This window comes from Artibeus jamaicensis, unplaced genomic scaffold (genome assembly GCF_021234435.1).
Source record: "Artibeus jamaicensis isolate MK-2021 breed Jamaican fruit bat unplaced genomic scaffold, CSHL_Jam_final contig_518, whole genome shotgun sequence".
NCBI classification, from domain to species: domain Eukaryota; kingdom Metazoa; phylum Chordata; class Mammalia; order Chiroptera; family Phyllostomidae; genus Artibeus; species Artibeus jamaicensis.
In genome coordinates this window covers 3240677-3254208 of record NW_026521870.1, presented here as the reverse complement: position 1 = coordinate 3254208, position 13532 = coordinate 3240677, and the positions used below count along the sequence as shown (strand labels likewise).

The window sequence follows — 13532 nt, the reverse complement described above, 5'->3', positions numbered from 1 at the left end:
ATTATTCTTTAATGAAACCCTGTAGAGACATTCAAAACCATGGCATTCTGATTTGTCCTTAGATTTCCTTCCAAAAGGCAGTGAATGTGTATGCAAATGGCAAATGAAATGGCTACAATATATATTGTTGTATACTATGGAAACCTTACACCGAACCACAGCTACAGAATTTATGTGAACCGGACTGAATGCAAAAATCCATACATTTAACTCTCTCCCAGTTAAATGGTTTTCAGTCCCTGCATTCTTTCAGGATCTTTGAGCTCTTTTGACTTTCTTATGAGAAGAAGAAAATCATTTGCTGCATCCAACAAAGCCACTAGGTTAGGAAACATGAGAAACATTTTAATTCATCACAACAGCAAAAGTATACATAAATATGCTTTTATAGGTCACTGTTTATAAGACTATATATTATTAGTGTCTATTTGTCTCAATGTTTCTGTAAAATTTCTAGGAAACTCAAGACTCCTGGTCAAAGGGAAAATTTTTTTACCATTGCCACTCTTAAAAAAAAGGTTCCTTTTCTCTTGAAGTATATATTCTTTCTATTGTAAGTGAAGAAAAAAATCACTCTGGTTTGCAAGGCACCTAAAAAACCTAGAATGCAAAATGCACTGCTCAGAAAACACCAGTGTTTAATAATCTGTTCCCTTCAGCACCAAGCATCTTAGGGAAAATTACATTTATATATACAGGAAAAAATGTGTTTTCATTTAGCAATAAAACTATGTTGAAAAATTTCACTTGGAAGTCAAAAATGACAATTCTACATGATTAATTTTTAACTCAGAAATTAAGCAAAAATGAGAAAGTTTCATTGACATGAACAAGAGTATGGTGATTGCTGGAGGGAAGGAGGTATAAGGGAACTAAATGGTAATGGAAAAAATACAATAAAGATTTTTAAAAAGAGAGAGAGAGAGAAGGTGCTCTAGTCAACTGAGCCACCTGGCCAGGGCTTTAATTTAGCTTTTTAAAGATTTATATACATGCCAAAGAGATAAAGAATTTGCAATCATGAGCTTTCTAAAATAAATGCTCTAAGGAAAGGCAAAAAAGAAATAGCTTTGTACTACTATAAAAGTAAAATCAGATGCATGCATTATTTGACTTCTTCCACTTAGTCAGAATTGAAGTAGTTTAGGGTTTCTCCAACCACAGATCCAACAGGTACGAGACTTTGCAGGAGGGCACACAGCACATATTTCTAAGCTGAGCTTCCTGGGAGGAGGGGGTGCTGTCAAGAGTGGCTACCCATGCACCTCTGATGGGCATGTAAGATCTGTCCTTTTTCCTCCTTGATTACCAACAATCTGTTCTGGTGGTACATCCAGACAATGAAATATTATTCAGGACTAAAATTTAGAAATGAGTTATAAAGCCATTGAAAGACATCAAGTAAACTTAAATGCATATCACTAAGCAAAAGAAGCCCATCTGAAAAGGCTTTATATTACCTGACAATCCAGAACAGCCAAAAGTATGGAGACAGTGAAAGCATCAGTGGTTGCAAGGAGTTAGACAGGAGAGAGGGATGCATAGGCAGAGCCCAGAGGAATTTTAGGGCAGTAGGCAACTCTATGTGATACTATCTTAGATACTTGTCATTCATTATATATTTATCCAAACCCATAAAAATGAACATCACCAAGAGTGAAGCCTAATGTAAACTATGGACTTCGGGTGAAAATGAATTGTCAATGTGGGTTCATCGGTTGTGACAGTGTTCCATTCTGGTTGGGGGATGTTAGTAACTGGGGGAGGCTATCCATGTATGGTGTCAGGTAACATGGCTCTTCCGGGAACTGGCTCTGCCCCAGCGTGGGGAGCCTGTCCTGCTTCAGAACTGCCTGTGAGTGCACTGGTTTGAGTTATACCACAAGCCCTTGACTTCTCACCATAAACTGCATTTCTAGATTAGCCACTATAAATAGTAAATGTAGGGATGTTATGGTTCTCCATTTGCCTTATTAATTTTTTTCTCCTATTTTGTTAAGACAGAAAAGGCAGAAGCCACTTATTATTTCCCTTTCAAAGCAATTCACAATAACCTGATAAAAAGTTCTTTTTCCTCCTCATTAGCTCTTGTCCAGTGTCTTGCACATTGTACATATTAAATTAATGTTTGATAATGTAATGGCTGATGAACTAAATTAGAATAAAGGAATGAATGAATAAACAAATGAGTTAGATAAACAGGGAGAACTTGGCTGAATATATCTGGCATTTAAATAAATATAATTAGATATTTCCAAAGGCTCAATTTTTTCCCCAACACTTATCTTCCATTTCTCTTGAAACTATAATAGTGCTATATAGTTGGAGAAAAAAGTTCATTTGTTCATAACTAAGCTTCTTGAATGCATTGTTTTTCAGCATATTCTATATATTCTTTTCATTCTCTCTTTTTTTTATCCGCACTTAAGGACATTTTTCATTGCTTTTAGAGAAAGAAGAAGAGAGAGGGAGAGAGAAAGAGAAAAAGAAAGAGAGAGAGTGAAAAAGAAAGATTGATATAAGAGAGAAAAACATCATTTAGTTGTCTTCTTTTACACACCCCAACTGGGGATCAAACCCAAAACCTAGCTATGTTGCCCTGACTGGGAATTAAACCCATGACCTTTCAGTCTACTGGACAATGCTCCAACCTACTGAGCAATACTGGCCAGGACCAGTCCATTATAACTACTCTATAAGTGGTAGCTAATGTCACCAATGAGCCCCATGCCATTAATTTAAAAAGATTTTATATTTTTATCTTGTTGGACTGTTTAGCTTTACCATAGTGAAGTGTTCCCTCCCAGTTGCCTACTGTTTGTCTTCAATGGCAGGAGGACCAACTGGTTTCCCTGTTACTTCCCTGGCTGCTCTTTCCCAGTCCTTCTCTCAACGACTACCAAAGGTTAGATCTCCTCAGGCAGTGTTCTATGGATTCTCATCTCCCCACGCTGCACTACCTCTCTAAGCAATTTTATTCCCTCCTACGGTTTATATTATAACACAAGCTAGCCATATGCTGCTGCCTTTCAAGTTGATTCTCTCCAGCCAAGAACTCTCTGACATGACATCTCCATTGTGAATCTGGCACAGACTTCTAGCTCAGTGTGCCCAAAGCTGTACCAGTCTCCCCCACTGTCCACAGGGCACATTTCCTGTCTCAGTCAATAGCTTTGCCACTAACTATGTTTACCACAACTTCTCATTTTTCCTTATCTGTTCCTTATTTTTGAAAATCATAACAAGTCTACACTCTATACATTTTTTTCAGTCCACTTCTTTCTATGCCCATGACACTATCATTTCTTGTCTGGAACATAAAAATAACTCCCCACTGGTTTTTAAATATCTAATCTTGTCACTTTCAAATGCCCAGAATACTCGTAGTTAAGATCTTTGTGCGGAATGAAAATCTAATTGTGTCATTCCCTTAATTAAGACACATCAGTACCTGCTCACTGCTGTCAGGATACAGTCCCAGATTCTCATTATGCCTTCCAAGACCTTGCCTAGTCCACTCCTTCATTCTTCCCCCTTACCTTCGTCTCAAAGAAGTCTCTTGACTCCTTTTTCAAGTTTCACATTTCATAACACATTGAAAAAAGGCTTTTCTTAACTCTTTAAATGAGGTCAGGTGAACACACATGCATAAAATCTCATGTCCCTTTGTTAGCACTGATCATACTTTAGAAACTACACATCTTGGCATATTTTGAGTTCCATGAGTGCATGGATTGTGCCTCTCTTATTCAATCTTCCGTCCTCAGTGCCTGAGACCAACTGAGTGCTTAACAAACATTGATTAAGTGAATATTGAATAAATGAATATGTTCAGAGCATGACCTTGCATTTTAACTTTCAAATGCAATATGATACTTGAAAATACCTGAGAATGGTGTGTTTCATTTATTCATAATTACATGCTCTAATAAGGTATAGTTAAGATAATCTAAAGAAAGTAATTGTACCTTCTCTTGCTGCTTTTTTCTACACAATTTGCAAAAGTCAAACCTGTATGAGGAATCAGCTAGGAGACTACATTACTAAGGCCATATTCTTTTCATAAATTTTTCATTTTAAGGGTAGAACAATGAAAGATTATATTATAAACTGGCTTTCCCACCCTCCACTCCTAAATAACTGCTCCATAACTGGTAGCCAATACCACCAGTGACCTTCATGCTATTAATTTCAAAAGATTTTAAATCCTTGTTTTGCTGGACTATTTACAAGCTTTGTCCACAGTAAAGTGTTTCCACCTCACTGTTATAAAAGTCTTCTTGAGCTTTCTATTTCATAAAGATAACTTTAATATTGCTCTGAGATTGATACATATGTGGGAAATTTATCCAAATAATTTATTGAAACAAAGAGGTTATTATACTTTAATTTACTCATTTTAAATTAGCTGTATTAATTTTTGAAATTATAAAAATAATAGCTAATAAATATAAAGATATGCAAAGAGAATTTTTCCTGCCCCCATTCAAATTTACTTTACACTATGTAATCAAAGTTGACAATTTGTTGTATATTTCTCCATCTAGTTTTCATGCTCATATAGTTAAATGCAAAATTATATGAATATATCTAGCTTGGTGTTTGCTTATTTCTAAAAAATAGGCTTAACGATATGTATTACCCTACAATTTGGATCACTCTTTGAATAGTAATAATTTTCCAGGTCAGTAGATACAGATCTAATTCATTATTTTTACATATCTAATTTATTGTTTTTACACTATGTAGTTTTTCATGGTAATGATAACCAGAGTTTAATCACATTCTCATTGATAAGCATCCAAATCATTTTCAGACCTTTACTACTACAAACAATGCTGTGATAAATATTGTTATATAGGTATCCTTATGCAACACCATCTTTATTTCTGGAGGATATATGCTCAAAGTGGGATCATGGAATTAAAGTGTGTATATATATATATACACATATGTATATTTTTTAATGTTAATGACTATTGATTATGTTCCCAAATGATTGCTGAATTTTCTGTTTCCAAGATGGCCGTCTTATCTTCACACTGACATTACATGTCAGTAGTGTTCTCCTTCTATTTTCTGGGTTAGGCTGTTCCCACCGCACTTCTGCTGTGAGGAAGCCATAGTGACCTTCACTGCAGGCCAGTTGGTTCCCTGCTCTTAGCCACTTTCCCAGTTTCTCACCAGAGGGTACTTGGAATTCTGCATGACATCCACACCATAAGGAAGTCTTGGGAGCAGTATTTGCGAAGTGTTTTCACTCCATCATTTTTCTCCTCTGACACCCCAGTGGACATTTGCAGTCACTCTGCAGAAAACATTCCTCCCGAAGTTCTAAGGTGTTCGCAGGCCCCCACTGCTTTTGGCTCCCCTGACCTTTTGTGTGGTTTCCCTCTTCTCACCATCATACCACACCGCAGACTAGCATCTAGAGATGCTGGTGCCGAATCCCTGTATGAAACAGGTAGTTTCTCAAATCTAAACATTTCTTTTTTGACTTTATCTGTCCCAGCCACCATCCTACCTGGCAGGAACTTTCTCTACGTTATAGCTTTCTTATTTTCCCCAAGAATGTTTTCTCTAGAGGGTACCTGCTGTACTCTTCCCTGACAAATAAGACTCATGGTCTGTCTTTAATGACAGAAAAGCTAAGTGGGAAAGAAATAAACCTGGGTGGCTCAGAGAGAGAATATGCTCTTTATACAATGGCATATATACCTTGACCAAAATATTTGCCCATCCCATGAATAAATAGCCCTTATAATTATCTTCTTTACCCACTCTCTGGTGTGCCTCCTATTGAGCTCTTTATAAAGTCTCTATATCTCTACATTTCCTCCACCCTGTAGACCCTGAACTGTCCCAACATATGGTTTAAAGCACATACTGGTGATAGGTTTTTCACATAATATTTTTCTTCTCTTTCAAAAATCTATCTTTAGCACATATTACAAATTTCCAGAAATGTGGTCATCCTCCATTTACACTTAACTCTAGTTATAGGACCTATTTCTTCTTCATTTTTATTTTTTCCATTTCTTTCACCATTTTGAGATCTATACTCTGATTCATCATCATGATATGGTTAGAATAATTCCTCAAATGTTGTCATAATATAGACTATGTGAACAGTGTGCATATCAGAACTTCTGCATATTTAAAAGTGACTTTCTTACCCTGGCTGGGTACCAGGTAGCTCAGTTGGTTGGAGCATCATCCTAATATGCCAAAACCGTAGGTTTGCTTTGCAGGCCAGTGCTCAATCCACTGAGCTACACCAGCCAGGGCTCCAAAACTGTAGGTTTAATCCCCAGTCAGGACACATACAAGAAGCAACCAATGAATGAATAAATAAGTGGAATAACAAACCTCCCCCACCTTCCTCTCTCTCTCTCTCCCTCTCTCTCTCACACACATTCTTCCTTACTCTCTGTAAAGTCAATAAACAAAATTTAAAAATAAAAAAGAATAAAAGTGACTTTCATTGTATTGGGTAGATGAATAATATTTTGGCAGAGTTAAGTTATCGGGTTGCTGAATTTTTTTCTAGTGTTACTACAGATATTACCTTATCATCTTTGAGCTTATTGTGTCACGGATGAAAGGACCAAAGCCCTTGTGTTCCTCTTTTCTTTGTAAGTAATCATGTTCTTCAGTGTAGAAGCTGCTACAGTTTGTTTTTTAACAGTAGAGTTCAGAAATTTTACTGATGTGTGCTTAGTGGTCTATGTACTTCAGTAATCTGTCCTCAGGTTCAGTGAACCATTTCAATCTGTAGACTGAAGTGTTCCTTCCTTTTAGCTACATTTTCTCCCATTTTTTTATTGTTATTATTTCTTCCCTATGTGTTCATTCTGGAGTTTGTACTATTTACATGTTGGGACTCTTGGGTCTGTCCTCCAATCCTGCTATTATTTCTCTTAACTAATGTATATATTTTAGTTTTAACTCTCTTATATTAGTTTCCTATTGTTGCTGTAACAAATTATCACAAAGTTAATTACTTGAAACAATGCAAATTTATCATCCTACAGTTCTGTAGGTTAGAAGTCTGACCTGGGTCTTATTGGGCTAAAATCAAGGGGTGAATAGGACTGCATTCCTTTTTGGAGGCTCTTGTGGAAAATTCGTTCTCCTGTCTTGCCAGCTTTGAGGGCACCCGTGTTTCTTGACTTGTAGTTGGCCCCCTTCTTCTATTTCCAAAGCCTGCAACAGTGCATTTATTTGTCATACTTTACTAGTCAAATCTCCCCCTCTTCCGCTTTCCTCCTACACTTTTAAAAAAATCCTTGTGATTACATTGAACTTACTTGAATTATTACTCTCCCAATCTCAAAGTAAAACCTGAATTTAATCAGGTCTGCAAATCCTCCTTTGCTATGTAAGGTAACAGTCACATGGTCCAGAGAGTAGGACATGGACATTCGTAGAGCGTCATTACTTTGCCTACTACATCTGTGCTGTGAAATGACGGTCCTCTGATTTAATAGTAAACAACAAATAGTTGAAGGACAGCCAGGATTAATGCATGAAAGGGGAACTCAAATAAGCCATGATAATTTCCAGAGCTCTTTGAAATTATGCTCTTCTTATTCGCCTTCACAGAGCTTATTTTTTGATGCAGCACCTTCCACACATTTAGAAGTTGCTATAGCTTGACTGACAAACAACATGTCATTGTTCTCTTGTAGAATCCAGTGAACATGAAGACAAGAGTGCAGGTGCCTCAGGGGAGACACCCTCCCAGCCTTATCCTGCACCAGTGTACAGTCAGTCTGAGGAGCTGAAGGAGCAGATGGATGAAGTAAAACCAACAAAACCTGAAGAGAATGAGGAAACAGACCCATTGCCTGATAACTGGGAAATGGCCTATACAGAGAAGGGAGAAGTGTACTTCATTGAGTAAGTTCACACATGTCTTTGAACATTGCCATAAAGACCATAGCAGTATGTAAATGATGTAGCAACTGGAAATGTGGTAAAAATAAAGTAATGACTTTTATTGCTTCTAGCATCAGTTTCCTTTTTTGTTAGAGAATAATGGGATAGTTCCTTAATACAGTTAAGTACCCTAAATTACCCCTATAAATCATAGGATATATTAAAGAACTTCATTGTTAAATTTGTTGCAATTATGGGGATATGCTTACTCTATTCTTACAAGACATCCATATAGTCCATATAAGATAATCCCACATTTTAAGTCAAATTGCTGTAACTTCTACCATCATGTTCAGTAATAAAATAGGATGAAGCATTTAGGGCAAAATACTCTCTGGTCACAAAAGAAAATGTTGTAAAGCATTTGATTCTGAGATCAAGTGTCAATAAAATATTTATTTTGGTCACAGGCTGGCACTCAGTGGATTGACTGCCAGCCTGTGAACCAAAGGGTCACTGGTTTGGTTCCCAGTCAGGGCTCATGCCTGGATTTCAGGCCAGGTCCTCAGTAAGGGGCATATGAGAAGTAACCATACATTGATGTTTTAAAATATACATATATTTATTTTTGTATAGTTCATTATACTTATTTTTTTAATTCCATTGTATTTCTTGCTTACCATTTTTATGACTTCCCAAGAAAACTAAAATGCTAATCCTGAACTCCCTGGTGATACTTAATCAATCTAATCTTTTCTTTCCTTTGAGATTTCTTTTTCCAATTTAAATTTTTCATATATTTTATTAATACTGTCTAACTTTTATCTACTAGAAGCAGAACCACTTTTTAAAGTTGAAGATCATTGCACAAAATTAAATTGTTGATGTGGGTAAGATAATCACAAAGTTCATTAGAAAGAATAAAAACAAATATAAATAAACAACACTTAATAAAGATATGTAAATTTTGACTATTCAAAAATATACTAAAACTGGATTCTTTTCCCCAACCTGGAATGATTTGTGACTTAGATCTCCATAGGCAGAACTCTGCTGTGAAATTGAAATGTTACCACATGCCAATATTTAATTCTCATATGAAGGTGAAAACTTTGATACATGTGGCCAAGGGAATGCATAATCAGGTAATTATTTAGTGCTCTGCTTGATTCCCATATCGATGAAATCTGCAGTGGTTTGTAGAAAATGAATTACTATCATTCACCTTTTGGCAAAACTTACAAGTTTTAAAAAATTAAGAATTTATCAAATCTTTGCTATAATAACCCAAAGACATCTTTTATCAATTAATTGGAAAAGAGAAAGTCATGTCAAATTTTTTAAATGCACAAAGGCATTTATATCTAAAAACATAATTTTATTATTGATAAGCAGAGCATGGAACCATTGTAGATCAAATGTCAAAATATGATCCCTAGCCCTGGCCGATGTGGTTCAATGAATTGAGCGTGGGCCTGTGAATCAAAGGGTCACTGGTTCAATTCCCAGTCAGGGCACATGCCTGGGTTGCGGGCTGGGTCCCCAGCTGGGGGAACATGGCGGAGGGGGGGTGGTAAACACACATTGATGATTCTCTCCCTTTCTTTCTCCTTCCCTTCCATTCTGTCTAAAAAATAAACAAATAAAAACTTTCAAAAATATATAAACCCTAGATGTAAGGTCATACATTTATGTTCAGAACAACTGATGTTTAGAACAAGGAGACTAAGGATATAACATTTTTAATATAATACGAGGGTAGTAAGGCTATGTAGAAATAATAAAAGAAAATCAACATAAGTTGATGAAAGAACCGTTTTCTTACAATGTTTCTAGTAATACAGTTATAAAACCTTCTCTCTTTAGGACTATAAACTTTTTTTTCTTTTAATATTTTCAGGTTTTGGCAGTACAGACAAAGGTACTTTGGAAGACAGAATTTGTGCTAATTGTATATAGTAAATAATGAGACTTTATCAGGACTTGGGAGAATCTACCAACCTTATTCTGTTAATAGGCTTAGTCAGTCATCTAGTGTCAGAATTCAAAGACTCAAAAATTTTAGTTTCTGCTCTCAAATTTGTTGTCAAATTAGGGAACAGAAACAAATAGTTATAAAGTATTAGTAAACAATCTCTGAGTTTTGTGATACTATTCAAGGAAGGATATGCTTAGCATAGACTGAAGTAGTAAAAGGAGGCATCAGAAATAAGGTGCAATAACATGAAGTGGCAAGCTCAGTAATATGTAGATAGAGCATTTCACATATAAGAACTGTTGTTATAAACACCCAGTCCTTGTATATATTAGAAATAATGAGAAGTCCCTTGACCTTACCAGGGAAGTAAGTGTTAGTTGGTGAATCCTGAAAAATAATTGCTTAGTTTTCATTTTGCTAAATCAGTGGTGTTTTTGAAAGACAAACAGAAGGTTTAGTTTGTTTATTTATCTTCTTTGTGTTACTGCAGGGAAGGATGAATGCATAGTATTAAGAGGAGAGATAGGATGAGTTGGAAAATTAAGACAAAAGAAAGAGAAATTTATCTGCGGTGAGAAAGCTCATGCTGAGGAAGACCCCTTCACAGGAGACCGCAGAAGCCTGGCACTAAGACTGAAGGGGGTGTGGTGGGAACGTGATGGACGTGAAGTGGGCGGGCGCAAATGGCCTAGGGAAGAGGTTGTTATTACACAGAACGGAGGCATCCGCCACCTCACCCTTCATCCTGGACCAGTCTGGGTTCCATCTTTGTTTCCTTCCAAAAGTTTAAATCTCACGGCTCAGTGTGATGAGCTCAAGTATATCAGAGCAGGAAGGATCAGTGACTTAATCACCTGGCCCCTCCTTTCTTTTCTTTCTGCCTGTGTTTCATTCTGCTTTACTTGGCCCTCAGTTTTCACTGATTTTCTCCTAACTTCTTTCACTCTTTACTCTGGAATGCCCCTTCCTTCATAAGTATTTTTGACAAAAATCAACATTTCAAACCACTGTCCTTGATCTGTGAGTACCTTCGCTATTGATATCACAATAAATTTTATGTGAATAAACTCTATACCATGAGAGCTCCTTGGTACAGTCTGGAAGAGCAGGACAGGGAGCATAGTGAAGCAATATGGACTTTCTTAAAGACTAAGCCATGATGTGTCCCAAAATTTCTGGTCGAGAAACTTTAAAACAAATACTATTTATAATCTAAAAGTTTGCAGTCCTGAGGCAAAGTCATGGTAGAGAAAAAAGATAAAGAAAGGTAGCGTAATTTAAGAGGAAGGTCAAACAGACAGAAGGAAAGATAGAAGAGAAGGAAAATTAGATTTGTGAGGTAAAGAGAGCTGACATGAGTGAAAACTTCCTTCTGTTACAAATATTGTGAGAGTCTTGGAGGGACAGAAGTCTCTCCTTGTACGTAACACTCCCTCATTACCCTTCACTGAAATGAAGATCATAATAAAACTGAAAATGAAACAAAAAAGAGAAGGATCCTGTGGTTCTGTGTATAAAATTTCTATGAATATAATTTATTTCTGAATAGAAAAGGGGAGCTCTACCTGTGCCAAAATGTTAACTTAAATATTTATTTTAAAAATACTTACTGGGTATTGAATTAAGGTAATAATTAAGGTAACATTGTTTTGTCTTCTATGCAATGTTTAAAACTAATTATTGCTCAGTATTGCAAAATAGTTCATATTTGTGAGTACTGTACAAGTTCTGCATTCACAAAAGAAGGCTTTTTTGCATTGTTCTCAATACTGAATACATGGGCCAACTACATTCCCCACGCTCTTCAGAGCTGCCTCCTCTGGTGAATGATATAAATACTTTTATCCTTTACAATGATATTTAAAAGGAAAAAAGTGCATACTTCAGGAAGTATTTTTAAATAACAGAATTTTAACTTGTGAGTGAACACACTCTTTGAACCATGCTTTAAAGCATGGTAATGTTTTATATTTAGCAATTTTTAAGACTTTGAAATGCATATTATTTAAAACCAGTAATTTTCTTAACTGATAATCCTCATCAATATTATCTTCTAATATAAACAGTATATATTAATTGTAAAATTAAATTGTAATAATGGATACCACATACAGAGTACCTACTATTTTACAGTTTTCAGGTTACCATAACAATAACAGCTAATATATTAAACATTTACATTGTGCTCACTTAATTCTCACTTTAAGAAACAGGCTTACAGAGATAACTTGTTCCTAGTCATATAACCAAGAATTGACAAAGCTAGCATGCTTTAATTCCATTTGTTTACCAGATTTTTATAGGGCACATGCTATGAGCTAGGAACAATTTTAAACCCTGGAGATACAGTAGTCAACATCTCTGACAAGATTCATACCTTTCACGTGACATAGTCTTCCTCCAAGGTCCTTGCTCTTAACCATTTTGCTGTGGTGCCTACTTTACATCTGTTATAGTATAACCACTGTACAAGTGTTTGATGGAACCCCCATTCTATAGATGAGATTCTGAGGCACCTTTGGACAAATTAACATTACTAAATTCTCATAGTTCTCTCACCCTGCAAAGTCATTGCTATTATCCCATACTACCCCTGATATATAAACAAACAATAGCTGAAATAAAAGCAAACTTTTTAATTATATTATTTTAATTTCCTTCTATGTATCTATTTTAGTATTTATTTGGATACTTTTTTAAAAGATTTTATTTACTTATCTTTAGAGGGGAAGGGAAGGAGAGAGGGAGAGAAACATCAATGTTTGGTTGCCGTTCATGCGTCCCCTGCTGGGAATTGGCCTTCAGGGAACTGGTCTGCAACCCAGGCATGTGCCCTGACTGGGAATCGAACTGTGATGTTCTGGTTTGCAGGCCCGTGCTCAATCCACTGAGCTACACCAGCCAGGGCTAAAAGCAAACTTTTATATTACAATTTGTATCTGTTTTATAAGTTTCTTGGCCAGAAATTCAATACCCAAGAGACTAAATGTTTCATAAAGCAGAGCTGCCATAGGGTTAATTTGGATTGACAGGCTTTGGGAATCCCATTAAATTACTTCTTTGTTTGCAAGTCAGTTTACTTAGAGACATAAAAAAGACTGCTGTTACTTTGGCAAAAAACAATGACAACAAGAACCTGTTTTTTACTACCATTTTCCTGAATGGCAGTGAATGCTATTCCATCTTAAATAGTAGATTTTTAAAAGTAGACTTTTTAAACTGAAAATTACATCTATGAAAAATGTCATGACAGTACATGGTTTTAAAAATCTTCATCAGGGCTGAATTGGCTCTAAATTTTAAACAAGATACACAATTAGTCTGTTTCTCCTCATATTGCTATTTCCGTGTGTCCTTAAGTTTGAAGTGAATACCAATTACCATTTTAAACAAATTTAAAATTTTCATTTATAAAATAGAAAAGAAAATGCTTGGGAACTATATTTTAAAGAAAAGAATAATCAGTTTTTGTGGTAAGAAGGAACACCAGCTTAATGGTTTCTCATTTGGAGTTTGTCATATCCTTATTAATCACAAAATGTGATCTATACTTGCCCTCTTTAACAAGAACCGTAGATATATTGAATATTTTTTCCTATTTTCTATCTTGTGACTGTACAAGACTTTGGTGCAATCCCCAGATGGAAATAGTGTTTTAGTCAAAACAGTATGC

The 13532-nt window shown here is 35.8% G+C and overlaps 1 protein-coding gene across 3 annotated transcripts in view; it reads left to right on the top strand.

Annotated features, from left to right (window-relative positions):
- Positions 1 to 13532, top strand: part of MAGI2 (membrane associated guanylate kinase, WW and PDZ domain containing 2) — a 1409833-nt gene that overhangs the window by 920552 nt on the left and 475749 nt on the right. For all 3 annotated transcript variants that reach the window (XM_053668925.1, XM_053668924.1, XM_053668923.1), the window contains exon 5: positions 7692 to 7902. In XM_053668925.1, coding sequence (XP_053524900.1) covers positions 7692 to 7902 — 211 coding nt within the window. The remainder of the gene's footprint in view (positions 1 to 7691; positions 7903 to 13532) is intronic.